At 45.0% G+C, this 20,043-nt stretch overlaps 2 protein-coding genes and 2 long non-coding RNA genes across 4 annotated transcripts in view; 1 reads left to right on the forward strand and 3 right to left on the reverse strand.

Annotated features, from left to right (window-relative positions):
• Positions 1-2,653: 2,653 nt before the first annotated feature.
• LOC127604308 (uncharacterized) lies at positions 2,654-4,116 on the reverse strand. The gene is made up of 2 exons (XR_007963233.1): positions 3,101-4,116; positions 2,654-2,860 (listed from the first exon to the last, which is right to left on the reverse strand). It is a non-coding gene; the product is annotated as an uncharacterized LOC127604308 (long non-coding RNA).
• Positions 4,117-6,847: 2,731 nt separating this feature from the next.
• LOC127604202 (major histocompatibility complex class I-related gene protein-like) lies at positions 6,848-14,294 on the reverse strand. Its single transcript, XM_052071213.1, has 9 exons — positions 14,129-14,294; positions 10,165-10,431; positions 9,785-10,063; positions 9,094-9,402; positions 8,842-8,978; positions 8,748-8,765; positions 7,959-8,013; positions 7,632-7,859; positions 6,848-7,459 (listed from the first exon to the last, which is right to left on the reverse strand). Exons 1-8 carry the CDS (start codon positions 14,181-14,183, stop codon positions 7,762-7,764), a joined length of 1,218 nt encoding a protein of 405 aa, XP_051927173.1. The 5' UTR covers positions 14,184-14,294; the 3' UTR covers positions 6,848-7,459; positions 7,632-7,761.
• The window catches only part of LOC127604303 (uncharacterized), a 154,550-nt gene continuing 143,607 nt past the window's right edge, over positions 9,101-20,043 (forward strand). The window contains exon 1 of the long non-coding RNA XR_007963229.1: positions 9,101-9,239. This is a non-coding gene — a long non-coding RNA (uncharacterized LOC127604303). The remainder of the gene's footprint in view (positions 9,240-20,043) is intronic.
• The window catches only part of jarid2b (jumonji, AT rich interactive domain 2b), a 62,449-nt gene continuing 60,141 nt past the window's right edge, over positions 17,736-20,043 (reverse strand). The window contains exons 18-19 of the mRNA XM_052071017.1: positions 19,459-19,566; positions 17,736-19,374 (exon numbers count right to left, since the gene is read on the reverse strand). Coding sequence (XP_051926977.1) covers positions 19,138-19,374; positions 19,459-19,566 — 345 coding nt within the window. The 3' untranslated portion in view covers positions 17,736-19,137. The remainder of the gene's footprint in view (positions 19,375-19,458; positions 19,567-20,043) is intronic.

A 20,043-nucleotide genomic window follows, 5' to 3' on the forward strand; every position in this document is an offset into this window, starting at 1 on the left:
CAACTAATAAAGAGCGGCATCACAGTTTTAATCACGGTTTGTTGCGTTCGCGATCAGCAGTTTAAAGACAGTCGTCACGTTTGTGCTGTCGCTCTAGAATGTTTGTTTGAACCAAGTAATTTGCGTTTACAGCTGGAGTCAATAATGTCGGCAGTTCACTTCCGGGTTTGCCCGTTGGGATTTGGAGTCCTTTTTGCTCGATTCCAGTAATGTTTGCTGAATGCTTTCCCATGTTTGGAATAATGAATATTGATAATACATAGATAAATAGATTTGATTTAATTAATTTTTATGAGTATTGTGAATTTGAAGGTCTTAAATTAATTAATTAATGAAGTATTAGTGGGAGTGGTACTAATAGTAGTACTCAGAGAATGTTTAGAGATCAGCCATCTCGTTACCTCTGCGTCCCGCGTCCAAGACGCATAATTTTCCCACAGGACGCACAGTTCCAAACAATGTGCCAGTGTTGTGTCCAAGGACCGGCAACCCGAGGCCAAGGACTTGACTCCGAGGCCAAGGCCAAGGACTTGGAAAATTTTCCGAGGCAAGGCCAAGGCCAAGGACTTGCCTCCAAGGCCAGGGACCAAGGACTGATTTTGAAGCTGAGGCCTAGCCGAGGACATGTATAAAACATATTGATTTACTTCACATTAAGAAACTACTGCACTAAAATATTAATTCATAAATGTATATCATATGCTTTTTTGTTTTTCTCAGTATAAATAACACGTACCCTGACTGTTCTACTCTTTGAATAAAAACACTTCATTCAAGCGTTAGGGAGTGCAAGGGGTTATGATGTAGGGATGTGAATCTCAGCACTGAGGACGATTCGATACACATTTCGATGCACTACCAGCGATGCGATACTTAAACGATACATGGAATTTTCTGGAGACACGATGCGATACGTTTCACCGTCTTCACGATGTGATACGACGCGATACACATTTAGTTCAAATCAATGCGATCCGATCCGATGCAATTTGTTGTGATATTGTGCAATTAAACATGATGCAAATACGCAAAGAAAAAAAGTTTTAAAAAAGATTTGAATTCAGTTTGGTATTGCAAAAAGTAGACCACTTTATTCCTTATAAACAGTAGAACGTGTAAAAAACTTATTTAAGCCCTTTCACAATTTGGTTTTGTGCAAAGAAAACGTAAACAATTTGGCACCTGAGACTCACAGCTGTTGCCGTAGTGTAAACACAAACAGACTACTCAGAGTGTCTTATATGAAATATCCATCTCCATAGGACAGAAAAAAAACTGAAACAATGTGGCAGTCACAGCCTCAAAGCTGCTGTGTGTATTGTAGCGTACACAGACCACTCTCACTGAGTGTCAAAATGAAATGTCCAAGAGTCATCCATATATAGTTTTTCCTTGCACGGTCACAGTGAGCTGCAAGGGGACCCCCAAAATAAGAGGCGATTTTTTTCTGATCCCGACCTGGTTTGCCAAGTTGTCCAACGAGGAACTGGACGGGGAGGGGGCGGGAACCTTGTCGGTGATGTGGTGCCATCGTTTCAAGTGGTCTGCATATTTGTGGTGCTGCGTTGTATGGCTTCGTAGTGCGACATTCTTTGCAAATTACGGAGCTTTTATCAATCTTTCCGTCTTTCTTTTCGAAGCCGTAGTATTTCCAAACATAATATCTGAATGTTGCGAGTGCATTAAATAAAGTAGTTTCCTCGCTGCTGCTTGCGCGAACTTCCATAGTGTTTCGCGAGTAGTGTACTGGACTGTATGTACACTCACGGCTTCCGTCCGTATTCAACACAAAACGCAAAACAATGGTGGTGCATTCAATGCGCCTAGGAAATGGCAAATAGGTGACGTTAAACATGAATAAAACGGTGCTTGAATCGGATTTTACCGATACCAACCAATGCATCGCGATGAATCTCGATTTCACCCGTCAATCGCGTCGTACCCAGTGAATGAGCCGATGCACTCGCATCGCGCACGTGCGCATCGATGTATCGATTAATATCGATTATTTTCCACACCCTTATTTTCAACCAGTCAAAATGACGGACGGCCTTAATTTTTTCCGGCAACTCTGTCAAATCCGTCAATGATGGAAAATTGTCGGTTCGTGTCCCCTCTGCAGAAACAGAAATATAATAGATGTAAATATTTATACAGTCTTGTTTAAGTTAAGGATGAGGCCCATGACGGGGACCTCCAAGAGCACTAAACATGTTAGCATCCATGAGAGATTCACCGCTTGTTTGCTGTGCACTATTTTTGTACCACGCTCTCTGCATTACCTATCTTTGCGGTGTCGAAAACCGACGTCTCCGTCCTGGTTGGTCTGAGTATGTAAGAACTTTGCCTTCACTCTGCACTTGAAGGAGCTAATGGCCCCCATAAGGAGACCCCCTCGGCTGCCGGCGCCCAGAGCGCTGCGCAAACAAAAACAAGATGGGCGGTCACTTGACCAGAAGTTCTTGAACTTGGGTTGTCAGAAGGGTCCGCAAATGGTTTGTGTTGAACGTTTTATTTTTTATTTGCAAATGTGCCCATTTAAACAATGGGCATAGAACCCCCCCCCCCCCCCCAATAAACCACCACCTTCTCACAAAAGAAAATAGGAATGACTTTTTTTCTCTTGAAAATGGGCAGCTTTTTGATTCCGAAAGGCATTTAGGCGTACACGTGATAAGTATGTTTCATCTGCGCCTGGATTATGCAGGGCTCTGAAATTTTGGGGGTCAGGATACTTCTTCTCGCCTTCCCACTGAGAACACGCCCATGAGAAGCAGTGCTGACAAGAAGTCATCCGGCTCGAAATCCTCACGCAGGTTGTCAATTACCTTGCCCATGTAATACCGGATCTGGATCCCACCTGGGACTCGCACACAAGAATAAATCCCCTCAATCTCGACATTTCCTTTCATTCTGTTTAATTTGGAGTAGATCCCCCCCGCCCCCCATACAACGTTGTCAATGATGGGGACCGCTATTTCTCATTGATACACTTTTCCCCCCGCCCCTCCCCGCATTCATTTCGGACCCTCCTTTTATCCTCATCCTCATGGCGAAACTGTGCAATTTGCAGGCGGCAGCCACGGTGAGAAAGCAAAACCCTCCGAGCAGCAGAGCCAAGTCCGGCCTGTACATGCGAAGCACCCTCATGAACAAAACTCGCGGCTTTTGGCGCTTCTGTCTCCGGCCACTCGGAGAGTCTGGCACTCCGACTTCCCACAGCGAGGCTCCGGCGCACGGGGGGTTGCCGAGCCCCAAGGCGGCGGCGAGGCTCTCCGGGGCGGCGGCGAGCGCGTTGTGCAAGGCGAGGAAACGAGCCGGCGCCGTGGGGAGCTCGCCGAGGTTGACCAACGCCACACCGGCAGCCAAAAAAAGCTCCCCGCCCCTAGCGTCGGAGTCGGCGTCCGCGACAAGCGCCCAAGACGCAGCAAAAGCTTGGCAAAGTGCCGAACTCTTTCTCTTGTCACACACGTGCGGTCCGGGTGTGGAATTATGCCAAGTGGAGCAACTCTGAACTGCTTTCGCTTTCATTTCACTTCTGGCGCATGAACGCCTCCACTATGAAAGCGGGGAAGAAAAGATCTCAAATCTCGCCAAGTCAACATTTTCTGTTCTGATTTTGAAAGACCCCGTAAAGCGGTGGTCCCCGAACCATTGTTTGTGTAACGGACCGGTTCGGAGAACTACGTGTTGTTCGCGGAGCGACACCCGTTTTTTTCATAGCTTTTAAATTGCCACTTTTAAAGCACCGCTACTGACTACAAAGATGATGAAAGAGAACAATTTACCGTCGATTTTGTCATTGATTTCAAACTGTGCCATTCTACTGTACAACAAACGCAGAGTCACATAAAATAACGCTTCTAAAAATGGACCAATCGTGAATGATAAATACGCCTCATAATCTCTTAATAATACTTTGGAAATGTTGACCATAATAGGGTGTTCGCGTCATTGCGACTAATTTTTAGCTTTTTAGCGACTAAACCGCGAACTTTTTCCGTCAGCGAGGTGTGCAAACTCTGCTCGCATTTTTTCATGCTTTCCACTTGATGACTTGGGTGCTTCTTGTTCAAGTGGAACAACGGGTTTCTTGTGTTATCTTCTTTTGGGAACATACAACAGGCACAACAGCTTCACTTCCGCATAGCTCCCGATTAGGGGAGGAACTCCTCTTGTCCAAATCGCTTCATCTTTGAAAATCGCCACACGGGATTCTATCTTTTTGTGTTCGTGCACAGTAGTGATTGGATTTTCGGCTCTTTTCGGCGATCCGGTTTATTTGGATCGGCTCAGTGAAAAGAGTCGGCTCTTGATGGCTCTCAAACGGCACTTTTAACTTTAGCTTTTCTTTTCAATATTTATTACAAATTTAGCATATGTAACCAGGTGAACCTTACTTATGTGACGGGGGTCACCACTATGATGGTCTCAAGCTCCACGTCGCTGCCGCCTCAAGAATACCAGACACTAGGATGTGGCTTTTCTTTTCTTTTTATTGTCTGCAACACAGTATGCCAAGATAGGTGAAGTCACGGGGCTTTTCAGTCGAGTAAATAACCTGTGACTTCCCTGGTAGCTCTACCTGAACTAAACATCATCCATAAGAAACTAAAAGCATAACAAAACGAAATATACAACAAAGGTGATCGTATATTAACTATTTACAAAGAAAAGGACAAAAAAACACATTCACTGGTATCTACATGACGCCACTGAACGCATCACACGCAGCAGAACGGCTGCACAATGCACAGTAATGGCGGCCGCGACGAACCGCGCGGGTACACGCCAGCCACATTAATAGTCAAATGAAAAACAACACGAAAAACTATGTAGAGTACAATGAAAAGGAAAGAAGCATTACCTGCAACACAGTATGCCAAGATAGGTGAAGTCACGGGGCTTTTCAGTCGAGTAAATAACTGCGCAACAAAGAAAACCCACCTGTTAACTCAATGGGTAAAAACTTTCATTCGATAAAACTTAAATTAAATGACGACACAAAAAGCAATGTGGACTCGGAACAAATCCGGGAACTAATTAAATACACCGCGCCGTAGAAAAAGGGAAAAAAAGTGAAATATTGTAATTAAACTAGAATGAATCCGGACCGTCAATGAAACCCGACTTACCCTGTGACTTCCCTGGTAGCTCTACCTGAACTACGGCGGGAGGCTGGTGCCATACCGTGCGCTGTTGCGTCACTTCCGTCATAATTTAATAACCGCAATATATCACTCCGTTACACTTAGATGCTTGTAGTGAAGGCTTCCTTGTTTAACAAATGTAACACTGTCACTTTAAGAGCCACACTAGATCAAAACACGCGGGAACTTATGCGGCGTGTGAGAATCAGACCAGTAAGGGTGACATGCACGTAAAGGAGGGTAGTCGCTGAACTGTGCCCACTGCTTGTCCCAACTTGATACGCGCATGATCGTCATCGTAACCCTGGCGATCTTCAGAGCACAATATCTGGAGTGGTTTGGTTTGGAGTTTGAAATCTACCACTAGTGAGTCGTGTGAACAGCTGTACAGCAGAGGAGATCATTTGTGTTTGTCCACGTGCTTTGGACACACCCAACGCACCGGAACATAACGACAAGACACTGCTGTTGTCTATTGTGGCGTAATTGTCTGTAATCTGTGAAATGATTTTCTTTGATCTCTTGGATCCCTTTCGACCTCTTTTAAAATTCAGTTTCCGTCACACTTTCATCTTAAAGCTGTACAATTTCTCAGTGTTCAGTCGGGAATAAAGCCCGCATAAAAATTATTTTGTGTCCAGCCTAGTCCTTCCAGAGACTTGGCAAAACATACATTTTGATAAATTACTTGGTGAACTAAATAGCAACAATTATCAAGCAAAGAAAAGGGGTTTCACTTATTTTATTGAACATTAAAATGCTCAAACAATAAACAAGCAACAAAATTAAACTTCAACCAACAACAGTCAAACATGCTGCATCACAACAAAAATAGTGAATAGTAAGTGCAACAGCAGCAGCGAACAAAACAAACACAAGCTACGCCTTGCTTTCTTTTAAATTTGCATTCAACAAAACTAAATACTTCAACTTGGGCGGGCTGGTCGCCTCCCCTTTGCCTTCCCGTCTCCCTCTCTGAGCACGGCAGCTGAGCCACTGCGAAACCTCGCTTCAGACACGTGGAAAGAGAGAGAGAGAAAATGACAAATCGACGTTTCGACGGATGGAGTACAAGAAAGTTGATTGCTATTTGCGCAAGTCACAAACGTGTCACGAAGAACAGGTTGACCAAGGCTTTCTGTCAAACCAAACTGAATCATGTTTTTGTCACGTCCCGTGTCTTCCAGCAGGGGGCGGGCTTTTCCCTCCGCCAACTGCACACCTGTTCGTCATTTCGGGTTGATTATCTGCCTTTATTAAGAGGCTCTGGCAGTTCACTCACTGCCGGAGAATTCCACGCCGTGCCATTGGTCTCTCACGCTAAAACCTCTATAGTAGATTTCTCGTTGCCTTCTAGCCTTGTGGCCGTTTATCTTGCGTTCTCTCTAGTCCCAAAATTGTATATTTAGTCTATAGTCTAATCAGACCTTCCTCGCCTTTTGTTTTTTTTCTGCGAGCGTTTTCTGTTGTTTCCTTATTTCTTCCCTGGTCCTTATTTGACCAGCGTTTTTTGTTACTGTTTCCCTGTCGGGCTCTTTCTGTTCGTTATTAAAGACTTTTTGTGTTCATACAAAATCTTTTCGTGTCTGCTTTACCTGGGGCTCCACCTCGTTATCTTGTTGTGCACGAGGCGATCTTTCATCGCCTCGGGCACAACGTGACAGTTTTGGATTCCAGAAATGCAGGCTCAGACAAAGTGCAAAAACAAAAATATTTATTGCAGAAAAGTACAGGCTGAAATCGCTGGCCACAAGGAGCCAGGAAAAGCAAACAAACATTTCATCAAACAAAAGGCAAAGTACAAGGGAACAGTGAGAAGAAGTCCAATTACGCCAAACCAAAGATCAGGATCAATAAAAAAGCGATCATGAATATACTTCCAAAGTTCAACGGCAAAAGGAGAGCGAAAGGTCGAGGATACAACAGCGAGCAAAGTCAATCATCCAACAGAGACTTGGCCACGCGACAAAGCTTGGCGAGACCCGATGGGGAAACGGCGGAGCGGGCGCGCCTGCCGGAGGGCGACGCCCTTCCCTCAAACACAATCAAAACCAGACAGAGCATGACACTTTCCGGCAGGGCTGTCGCTCAACCTCTCGAGGCGGCAAACCTGCAGCGCCCCTGCTGGCCGCGGCCAAGTAGTGCACCCCGGTGGCCATTTCCATCTGTGGCACGAGTCGAATGATCGATCCAAAATGTTCGGACGAGGAGCGCAATTGTTCACGTGACTTTCTGATCAATGCGCGCTTTGGCAGAGTTGTTTGCTCAAGCGAAAGCGGTGATGGAAGAATCGTTGTCGTGCTCTCGACCTTGGCTCCGTGGGCTCCCTCTCGGGGTGTGCCAAAGAATCACTTAATTCATAACTTATGAGGATAAAGTTGACATTTCAAACCGCAAATCCAATCAAACAAGAATGCAGAGATGCCGTCGAAACCATCGAGCACATTTTGGGAGGACCATAAAATCCCCTTCAATCGTGACCTTGACGACATTCAGTTCTTGAATTCGTCAATTGATTGCTCAAAAAGAAAAAAAATCATTTCCACATGAAATCACAAACCCCCCAAAACCAGAAACCTTTGAGCGCTACTTAACAGAAGCAAAATCACACTCATGGTCCGCTTGAAAAAGAAAAAAAAAACTTCTGCGTTTTCAAAGGCGGTGTAGTGAGAACGTGCTCAGCGGGCCCACTTCTCGTGTTCTTGGCGTCTGAAGGGAGAAGAGCCGAAGCAAAGCGTGAACGAGAATCCACATCAAGATGGCCGAGAGCATTTCCACATTCCAAAGCCGGCGCGGGAGCGAACTCACCGTGCGATGGCCGCCGCGTCTCACTCGGCAAGGGGCTCGGAAACGGTGGAAACGGCTGAGGAAGTGCAACGGCAGAGTGAGATGTGAAGCGAAACGAGTCACGCTGGCGCCAAAGGATTTGAGACGTTCACTGCCGAATGACTTTTGCGGCGCTGTCCCATCTACTTGCGTCTTTTTATTCTACAACTGTTGCCGTGTCTGCACTGGACAGTACACGGTGTCATTTTGCGTATTCTTTATCCTCTGTGTCGAAACAACTCATATCAGTGGCGTACCGATAACCGCAAAGGATTTGCGTCTGACTTAAACTGTCCAAGATGGCCGACGCTCAGTGGCCGTCAAGCAGCGGTGAGACCAAACAAAAACCAACATGTTCTCCCTTCAAAAATCGATTTCATGATCTCATGACTGTGTGCATGTATGTATGATTTTTTTGAAATATGACACCTGACAACCATTGTTGTTGCCTTTTTAGCCGGAAAGGCATTTCCGTTTATTTCATTGGACAAAATGATTTGTGACGCGAGTGGTTTCGGTTACGAGCGCGGCCACTCAACAAATTCAACTCACATGAAAGGCTCCGATGTTTTTTTTTTTTTTGGTGCACAGCGAGAGCTTCTCACGGCGCTTCTCACATCAACATTCACGTGCGCATCGTTACGGAGCCGACTCTTCCTGCCGTTTCAAGCGACTCCCGATTCACGCTTTGGCGGCAACGGCCTAAATCGGACCTTGGTGGAACTGCCCCGTTTATTGTGGCTCAAAGGAAACAGAAAATGTTTTACTTACGCGCTGCAGAGTATCGGGCTGGAAGGAAAGAGAGAGAAAGTTTTAGGATGACGGACTTTTTGCCACAAGTTCTCTTTGGATCTTCCCGACAGACCAGATCTTGGCGTCCCTCACCTTGTCTGTTCCGGCGACGCTTGGCAAGGAACCTAAGAAAGGCCGCCACCCCCGCCGCCAGCACAGCCAGGACCCCCAACGCGACAGCGATGGCCACCACCATCTTGACTCGCTCTTCTTCTTTTCACGTTGCAACAAAGATGTGGGCCGTGAAGAGAAGCACGCGAAGGGCTCGTCACGACACCGTTGGCGAGAGTCAGTCCGAGGTGACGCGACCATTCAAGCGGCTCACCTGCGTCGCGCGCGTTGCTCAGGATGTTTTTGTCGTCCAACTCGACGACGATGGCTTCCTCGACGCCGGCCAGCCGGAACACACATTCGTACTTGGCCTCCGCGTCGGGCGCCGGCTCCACTTTCAGGTGGACCGCGGTCTGGAAGGTTCCGTCGTGGTTGGGCAGCGTCTGGCCCATCTCCACGTCCTCGTACAGCTGCTCGCCGTCCTTCCTCCAGAAAAGATCCCATACGGGGGGGTAGAAACCCGTCGCCAAGCAGGTGACCGGAGAGGAAGGCGTCTTCTGGAGGAGAAACACCGTCGGAAGCTCTGCGGCGAGGAGGGAGAGAACGACTTAGGGGGGCCAAAGACGGCGAGAGAACGCGTGGGAGGAGCAAAGATGGAGAGAAAGTGCGAGAAGAACTTTGCAAGCAGAAATGTGGGAGGAGAAATCGTGTGAGAGGAGGAAGCAGGGAGAGCAGGCGCAAGAGGATGACGCTCAGGGCAAAAGACGGCCGGAACGCGTCAGGATCAAGACGGAGGGAACGCGTGAGACGGCGAAGGAAACGGCAAGCCAGGACAACTTGGTAGCGCGCCGAGAAGGTGCGAGAAGACAACCGGCGGCGAGCATGTCCAGAGGGTGAAAGAAAGCGAGAGCGTGCGAGGACGATGGACAGATGAGAGGACGAGAGAGTGTGAGCGGCCACCGCACCTGTTCTCATCAGGAAGTCCCGCCCATTGCGCACGTACGTCTTCAAGTCAGCAGGACAAAGCTCTGTGACGTATCTCCTAATGTATTCTTTTTGGCCGTCCGATCGTTCCCACTTGTTCTTTGTGATGAACGCTTGTGGCTTGGCTGCGATCCATCTCATCGTTTTCCACTCCAATGAGATGAAGTCTTCTCCGTCATAGCTGAGCTGATCCCAACCAGCCACCTCACCAGTCTCGTCATCCCATTCACAGCCGTTCATCCGCTGGATCATGTGAACGCCTGAAAGTGTCACGCACACGATGAACAGAGAGAAGCCAGCAGCGACGTGCGTGTTTATGAGTCGGGGCACATCCGCTACGTTGTACGAGCGGAAAACGAACCTCCGGTTTGGTTGAAGCGCTCGTTCAGGATTTCAATGCTGACTTTGAACACCTGCTCACTGTCGAGACTGCCGTACAGCTCTCGCTGCCACAAGTCTGGATCCTCTGCTGCGATTTTGTTCACCCAGTCCAGCTTGGCTTTCGTCTTCCGGCTCTTGCTGTCAAACTGCAAAATCTGAACGCCGTCCACATACGCGACCTCCCAGTACTCTGGCAGATTTGCGATTTGAGAGGACGCTGTCATGAAATAACGCAGCGTATGTAGCGCTGAAAGAAAGGACAAGAAAATGTTCTTCTTTTGCTTTCCATTCGGCAGCCTCGCGCAACGCGTGGCTGACATGACTCCATCCGCTCTCGGGGCCTCGACACTCTGGACATGATTGACGCCACGTTTGATCGGAGCGCATTCTGACTCACAAAGCTTCTCTGTCATTTGACAAGCCCACACTCATCGTTTTCCCTTTTTGATTTCTTCAAAGATGTTGAATGCTCCTCACCGTTGGTTGAGGACACTTACACTTACAAAAGAAATCAAATGACCTGACATTGCACGATTGTCATTCATTTGAAAAATAACAATCCATTGGATAAAAGTCAGACATGATACCCCGCCATCGAGAAGAAACTAGAAAGTTATCGACTACCCACGCATGAAATTCAATGTCGGCTACACAGTGCATTTTTCCGATGATGATGATTTTTAATCAATGCAATCATATCGGATCGAGATGAAAAGAGTTCACGTACTTTTCAACGGTGATTCTCAAAGTGTGACGTGATGAAAAGAAACACGACGTTCGAAATGAAATAGATCAGGGGTGGGCAAACTTTTTGGCTCGGGGGCCACATTGACTTTTCAAATTTGACACGCGGGCCGGGTCAGCACAAGATACGGTACATAAAAAACAACAACAACAAAAAAACCAACCTGCATTTGTTGACGGTCCATATCAAACATGAACAGAACAAAGGCATTCAAGTCGGAATCTACTTTTTTTTCATGAGAAAAGTGTGCCAGTGCATTGCTGCAGACGGGTTGTGGTCCGACCAGTAGAAGTCGAGCGATGCAATAAGTACTTTCTCGTCACAAATCGTCTTTACGGTGTCCAATCTTTCCTGAGAGCTGAATTTCCATATGTGGGATACGACGATGGTACATTTCCTTGATGAACACGAAAGTATGTTCCCAACATAAACGTGTGACAACACACGCAACAAATTGCAACGATATGTTGCCCAAAAACTGTTTCTAACACGAAACTGCAGCATACAGTACAGGTATGTGAACCAAATATCACAAAGTTCAGACGAGTTGCTGCAAAATGAGACGAGTCAGAGACCCGGTGGCTTTTCTTTCCACTCACTCGCTGTCTCAAACTCGACCTCCCCTCGATCGCCACCCACGACAGCGTTGATCAGCTGATGTCGGGCAACCAACTTTTAAAGCCAGCCACGGGACGCTTCAAAGTCCTCCATGGCCATAGTTAGCGCCACGCAGCTCGCATTCTCCCTAATTAGCGGTGCAGTTAGCGGAAGGTTTTAGCACCAAAACAGGTAAAGCATTCGAGCAAACGTTCATTGACTCGACTCTCCGTCGAGCCGCTCGCAATTCACTCTGAGCAGGGAAATTGGCAGAATTTCTTGTCGATTTGAGTCTTTGCGACTCCAAGCGTCTCCTGAATGTTTCGTATGATGTAACCCGCTTGGCTTGATCGGGTGCGTTTCACTTTCTGATCTACAGCAGTGTCCTTTTCCAGCCAAGGGACATTTCTTTCGCTGAAAAAAATACCGCGGCACACCACTAGCCTAAAATGTGAAAAAAAACCGCTTATTTTAACAATTAGTGTTGTGTTGTTATGATAAGCGTTTTTTAACATTGAAGAATAACGTCATAACACCTTGATTAGGAATCAAATCTACATCAATCCAATATTTTATAGTCTTTCATATTTATTCTCACTCAGCGTTATAAAAGATTTGGATGACCACATATCTGATATCCTGGCAGCGTTTGACTCGAAGGGTCATGTATCGATTTAATAGATACGTGTAATTACTAGAGCTGTCAGTTTAGCGCGTTTTTATTGGCATTAATTTAAATGAATTTTAACGGGATTAAATTTTTTCTCGCGAGATTAACGCGGCACACGTCACAAGCGGATGTTACGTTGCTCTATAAATACACCAGAAACAAAACAACAAGCGCGCTGCAGAAGTCCACGCCCATGTCTGTTTTACCAGCCATGGCAGCGGGAGACACCGAAAACCGATACTTAAAGAGTTTCTGAATGGAAAGTTTACTTTTAAAAAGTTGCCAGATTGCTCCACTGACAAGATCAAAGTTATACAGGTATACGATGTATGCCACTGACGCGATTGTTACTTGTTTGGAACTATTTTGTGTGGAAGGTTACAGCGTTCCGTGTCCATATAAATAGAGCGGGTGGAGCTTCTCTGTGTTCGTCTGACAGTGACAGTGCACTGCTGTTGTAGCGACCTAGCGAAAATTAAACGTCCCCAGTGTTGTCATCGAACCAAGTGTAGTCATCCGAAATGAGGTCTACACAAAAACCGTAGAGAGACTTCCGCGCAAGAAGGACCAACATAATCAACATAGCCCAACTGTGTTAGGGGGAGTGAAACCCCCCTCTTTCAGAATGGTTTGCCCCAGCAGCACGGGGGAAGTGCTTGCGCTTGTTTGTACGGCCGGCAGTTTTGAATACAGCGGCACATAACGAACACTGGTGTCCGGGGTCTCGTTATTCTCCAACAAACATACAGAAACAGACTGCTGTGTTGAAAACAAACTTGAGAAAAACAAAGTATGCAACCATGGTTTAAATCCACGAGAGGCTGAGTACTGGTTTACCTTAGATGTGCACTTTATAATGTTATATTGCTCTGTTTTGATTTCATTAAAAAGCTGTTAAAGCAGCTGTTGTGTGACAAAATATTTTTTTCACTGGTGTTGATGGACAGTAATATTGTGTGAGAGATTATGTGTGAACAACTGCTCCAAATGTAAAATTAAAAATTGAAATTGCTATTTCAGTAAATATTTGGATTTGGCACATAGAAAACTGATTCATGATTCCAAGTTGATGAGAGCATTAAAATGGGGGAAAATAGGATAAAAAATGTAAAAGGAAATTCAGAAACGATAAAAATGTGTGAGTAATCACGATTAATTTTTTAGTTCATTTGAGTTAATTATGACAGTTGCATTTTTAATTAGATTAAATATTTTAATCGTTTGACAGCTCTAGTAATTACATATGTAAAACTTCCCTTGGAGTCAAATGCGCGGTACGTTTTCAACTATTGAAGTGCATTTGTTGTTTTAACTTTCACGTCCAACACATTTGCATGAAAGCGTTCATTGAGTACGTCCATTTATTTATGCCCCTACGTTTAAGCGCCCTGTGAATCAAGCGGCGCATACCCTTTCAATGGCTGACAATAATAGGAGTGTAGTTTTTCGAAATAAAAACGCTGCCCCGGGTTTCGTGAACATTTAGGCCGACCGCATTACTCCATTTTCAAGTCAGGCATTGTGGCGGTGCGGCGTGAGCTTCTGACTTTTTTTCTCCAAAGTTTGTACTTGACAAAACGTTTGACAACTGCTGCTTCAAACCATTGCAACCGGAACACAATCAAAACTAAATAAATTGTTGAAATGTAGTCACCGAATGATGAACTTTAACCCAAGCCCCTCCTTGTTGACCAGAACAAGAAATAAAAAACGACGGGTAGATTAACATGCAACGTTGAAGCTAATCTTTATCTGTTCGACGACTGACGCAGTATAACATTTCATGACCCTGGGTTCGCCTTTCCATATTTAATCGTTAACATATTTCTACTGGTCAATGTTGAGGCAGCGAACACGCGAAGAGAATAAACGTTAACCCGTCGGTTCACAATCTTTCGCGCAGTAAATAAATTGCCAACAAAGTGCACTTACCAGGCGTCACGTTGAGTGTTTGCAGAGCCGCAACAAAGAGGACGAGTAGATACATTCTCGGTATCCAAAGTTGTGTCGCAGAAGGACAAGGAGTTACAAGTTGCGGCTGTCCGTCACACGGGCGCACGGGAAATAATAGACGGACGCTTGGACCAGTTCGCCTCCTGAACCAATTGGAATTCGGCGTCACTCAGCCCTTTTTTCCATTGCCAGAAAACATTTTCTGCCTGATTTTAAACGAAATTGCTTACGTCGTTTTGCGTACGTTGCTGAAACGACAGCAACTGTGTTTGTGTGTGTTAGAGGATTTCAAATGAGATGAAAAACAGTGTTTGTGGGATTTGTTCTGAAACAGCGACAAACTCCTGGTAATGAGGGGTAATTGCAACAAGGAAGCGCACCTTTGCGTTTCTCTGAAATCACGTGACACTGCTGCGCGGTCCCATTGGCATCCGATTTCTATGACGTCATTCCGGTTGCTACACGTATGTTAACGTCGCTGACATATTGAATGTGGAAAAGTGAAGCACCGAGTGAAGCGTTATGACGTAATTAGGCTGAATTGTGCCTTTCCAAATAACTTCTTCCCTAAAATATAACACTCACACTGTGAAAGCAAAACTGTGACACAGTTATGCCTTCCTTTCTATGTAGTCGCTGCAGTGATGCCTTGAGATACGAGTGAGTCAATGTTGGGGGATACATATAAAATTTGTGTGCGTGCGTGTGTGTGTGTGTGTGTGTGCGTGCGTGTGTGTGTGTGTGCGTGCGTGCGTGTGTGTATGAAATCAAACAGAAACCTGTCTCTTTGCATCCAGGCTGCTTTCAAAAACAAAGTGCATCTTCTTAGAACAGTTCAACTGCATTTCACAGTCCAACACATTTTCATTTAACATTTCATTAAAATACATTCAATAATTCAACAACTTGATGAGAAAAAAGAAGACATTTTCATGCAGCAACCCTCGTGGGTTTTTTACAATCCAACATGACACTAAGACCGACACTGACAGAAGAAAGCAATCCAAGGCACTCCTCAAATCTAACCTTGTATAGTACACCAAAAATAGAAACCAATTTTGAGCGTTGAAAAAATATGATTGCACCAATCACCTATGTGAAGAATAAAGAACATTTGTTTTCAAATCCAAGCTCTCCTACGTTCTGACACCTGGAGAAAGCAGAGCACAGCAAATGCACAAAACCATGTTACTGAAACCCTCTCCAGAAACCCAAGATCTCGCGGCCTCCATGTGAGCTAACTCATCCCGTGACGCTCCGAAACGGGCTCAGTCAAAACTTGGAAACAACATCTGAATCAGGCAATGGCTGAGGGAGCAAAACACAATGTGAGATTGTTGGGGGGGCAGTCACGCGCATGAAGGAAGTACATTTGCTCAAGGAAGGTACTCTCAGCTGAATGGATCTTGCAAAGATGTAAAATAAATCCTCACGCTCTTTGGCCTTTAAAATTAATTTCGGGTCGTCACTGTATTACACAGTAAGGTACCACCTCATACGGGTGACCTGACTTCAGAATTTTCAATTCAGTATGGTATTGCAAAAAGTAGACCACTTTATTCCTTATAAACAGTAGAACGTGTAAAACAACTCATTTAAGCCCTTTCACAATTGGCCTTTGTGCAAAGAAAATGTAAACAATTTGGCACCTGAGCCTCACAGCTGTTGCTGTAGTGTAAACACAAACAGACTACTGACTGAGTGTCTTATATGAAATATCCATCTCCATAGGACAGAAAAAAATACAACTGAAACAATGTGGCAGTCACAGCCTCAAAGCTGCTGTGTGTATTGTGGCGTACACAGACCACTCTCACTGAGTGTCATAATGAAATGTCCAAAAGAGTCATCCATATATAGTTTTTCCTTGCGCAGTCACAGTGAGCTGCAAGGGGACCCCCAAAATAAGAGGCAATTTTTTTCTGATCCAGACCTGGACTGCCAAGAGTTTCTCCGGTGTCCACTGTCCAACGAGGAACTGGACGGGCAGGGGGGAGAGGGCGGGAAACTTGTCGGTGATGTGGTGTCATCGGCTTAAGTGGTCTGCATATTTGTGGCGCTGCCGTTGTATGGCTTCGTAGTGCGACATTCTTTGCAAATTACCGAGTTTTTATCAAGCTTTCCATCTTTCTTTTAGTTTCCAAACATAATATCTGAATGTTGCGAGTGCATTAAATATAGTAGTTTTCTTGCTGCTGCTTGCGCTAACTTCCATAATGTTTCGCTAGTTGTGTACTGGACTGTATGTGACGCACGGCTACCGTCCGTATTCAACACAAAACGCAAAACAATGATGGTGCATTCATTGCGCATAGGAAAGGGCACATAGGTGACGTTTAACATGAATAAAACGGCGCTTGAACCGGATTTTCCCGATACCCACCAATGCATTGCAATTAATCTCGATTTCACCCGTCAATCGCGTCGTACCCAGTGAATGAGCCGATGCACTCGCATCGCGCATCGATTAATATCGATTATTTTCCACACCCTTATTATGATGGAGGGGTGTTGCAAATCATGAAGACCTGCCAAGTGGTATGATAGCATTGTTTTATACATGTTCTCGGCTAGGCCTCAGCTTCAAAATCAGTCATTGGTCCCTGGCCTTGGAGACAAGTCCTTGGTCCTTGGCCTTGGAAAATTTCTGCCTCGGGTTGCCGGTCCTTGTACACAACACTGCTGGTTTGTCACTTCTTTTACCTGTGCTTTGGTGTCCTTGCCCGAGTGAAAGACCTTGAATTGCCTTGTCGCGTGCTCTCCACTTTATTCCGACGCCCCATGAAGAGGTGGCACCTCAAGAGGACGTAGTTTTGCCTTTATGTTCGATTCGCAAATTCACTTGATAAATTGAAATAAATGCCATAATGGCAAAACTACATCGTCTTCAGAACGCCGCATTGTCGCCATCTGCTGGTCGATAGAAGAAATGCTTTCGGTGACAACTTCCGGTACTCCCACACAAATAGACGAGTCGTGTTTTTTTTTTTACATTTATACATGAAAACGTTACTAAACGTTTCCTTACTCTTATAAGACGACAAACGAGAACATGAATCCATTTCAATTCTGGTATTTCTATTAAAAAAATCTCTCTCTCGCTCTCCCTACCTCCCGCCAATGTTTTCCCCCCGTTTTTTTGTTGGATATTCGCAAACTCGCATCGCAAATGGCGGGCCTGCACGGTACAACCATTATTGCTTTTATCCATTTCAATTCTGGTATTTCTATTAAAAAAAATCTCTCTCTCGCTCCCCCTACCTCCCGCCAATGTTTTCCCCCCGTTTTTTTTTTTTGTGGATATTCGCAAACTCGCATCGCAAATGGCGGGCCTGCACAGTACAACCATTATTGCTTTTATGTCGACCCCCCCCCCAAAAAAAACCTCCGATGCATTTCCTTCATTTAAAATAAAGATAATGACAAAACTCATCAATACATTGCTTTTTTCTTTGTGTTTTTGAAAGCGGATACATGCTGATTTTTGGGGACATTTGAAAAAAAATCGCATCATTACAACTAAATGAAGTTCTTCTGGACAAAAAAAAAACAAACCCAAACAAATGAATAAGACATTTGCAAAAGCTTGACAGTGAATTGTCGACAAGTTTTTATTGAACCTCAAGTACAAACAAACTGCAAAAAGTAAAAAAAAAAAAAAATAGTCACCAACACGTGAGTCTGGACCAATAAATTAAGAGCCTCGCTTTTTGTCAGTGAGCACTTCCGGACTTGTGTATCAAAAAACAAACCTAGTTAAGGCCATAAACCTTGACACCCCAATGTCATTTTTATTTCGACACTGGAAATGCTCACGTCGGTATTATGCCTTAAATAGTCCTATAATAATTTTTCAGTCTTCTGCGCGGGCGGGATGACGACTAACAAGAGCAAAAAAAAAAAAAAAAAAGATCCATGATGTAAAAGCAGTTTTCTTTTTCAGTGCAACAAGTGGAGAGCTACAACCTTTCTGGGTGTGACATTTTCACACATGGGAAAAAAAAATCTCACCTGCCGTTTTTTCCCTTTTCTTAAAAAAAGTAAAGCTAAAGGAAGAAAACTAGGCTGAGGGGTCTTGGGAATGGGCACGGGGAGTCATCTTATGTTTAGCGATATAAGCAGCACTTAAACGATTTTTTTTGTTTCTCTTTTTTCTTTTCTTTACATATGGGAGCAACCCTGTCGTCAGCGCACGTCGATGAAGAAAGGGAATTGTAAGGCTTTTTCTTCATCACCATCATCAGCATCACCACCACCACCCTTTTCCTGGCATCCTTCCCCACTGGGCTCAAGTATGTAAAAGACATTTACAGGATTATGTACACAAAAAAAATCTCGAGGTGGGTTGGGGGAGGAAATCACTCAATTTAATTAAAAAATAAAATAAATTAAAAAAACATTTCACATTTGACACTAGTGGCTCTACTTGATAACATGTAAAAAAAAAAAAGAAAAAAGACAGAAATAAAAAATGATGTAAAAGTCAGATGAAGGACTGGAAGAAAAATGGAATGTTAACATGATTGCACATCTCCAACCAAGCGAGGGGAAGGAGGAAAAAAAAAGAAGCTTTTCCGCCGCGTTAGTGCTGGATTGTGGCAAACGTCACACTTTTGTTTTTCTCCTCATGATCAGACAATAAGTTGGAAAGCAACAGCACCCCAAAAAAATAAGGCGGATTTCCTCGCTCTGAGGCACACTTTTTTTTTTGCACTCAAACCCCACAAAAAAGACGCAGGAGGTGAAAGAGAGAAAAACAAAGGATACGTGACCCCCCCCCCAAAAAAAAACAGCAACAGTATTGTCTTTCAAGTTTTCGCTACTAGAGCGCCCCCCCCCCGCCCCCCCTGGATTTTCAAAGTGATACTGCAGGAGCTGCGTCAGGAATTGGAGGGAATAACTTTGGGTTTCTACTGGGGGGAGATTTGGCGGGGCGGAAGAAAAGCAAAATGGCCCAACGGCGTTCCGGGTGGCAAGTGCAAAAGCTCTCAGGACACGGCGGCCGCCTTGGCCAGGAGGCCGGACGGCAGGCGGCCCAGCGACACCTCCATGGCGCGCCGCTTGCGGGGGGCTCCGCCGCCGCTGCGCTTAGCCGGCGAGGATTGAGCGGGGCTGACAGGGCGGCGGCAGGCCTCGGCCCCGCCCGCCGCCGCCACCACCGCGCCTCCGCTGCTCTTCAACATGGCACGCCCGCACACCTGGTTGACCAGGTTGTTGATTTGCTCCTGAGCCAAGAAAAAACACAAATTGGAGCTTGCGTGACTTTTGGACAACACGGTGGAAATTTTGCGGGAGGATTTTTGGCTGACCTCGTCGTATCTGTACATCATTTTGAGGCCTCGGCACGATTTGTGCTTCTCCACGTAGCGCAGCGCGCACTCAAGGCAGAACACCACGTTGTCCGTCTCCTGTACCACCTGCAAAAATTCAAATTCACTTCACATCCGCACCAACTGTTCATTGTTTCGTGTTCACTATTAATTACATAAAAACTATCGCGTCAAAACATCAAGAGCTTGTTTTGGAGGGTGGAATGAACGACCATGATGTTTTATTTGCCTTTCAGCTGTTAATTAATTTGGTATTGGCATTCAGAGATGCTTTTTAAATATATACATGTTGAATTTGTATTCAAAATTTCCAATGTATTTTTTTTTTGTTTTTCTTCAATTTTTTGTTTTGTAGTCAGTAACCTGTAATTTTGTAATTTGTCTTTAAATTAAATTGTAACTTTAAAATGAAAACCAAGTGCAATCACAAACTAGTTTTAAAGTTTGGTTTATTTTCGTGCAAATTTTGGGCAGTCATAATTATCATTAATTTATTTTTTTTTACATTTTAAATAGGGGTTTATCATTAACAACAAAAAAACGAGGGTGAATTTGTAAACGTTG

The sequence above is a fragment of the Hippocampus zosterae genome, chromosome 7, assembly GCF_025434085.1.
Source record: "Hippocampus zosterae strain Florida chromosome 7, ASM2543408v3, whole genome shotgun sequence".
Taxonomy (NCBI): domain Eukaryota; kingdom Metazoa; phylum Chordata; class Actinopteri; order Syngnathiformes; family Syngnathidae; genus Hippocampus; species Hippocampus zosterae.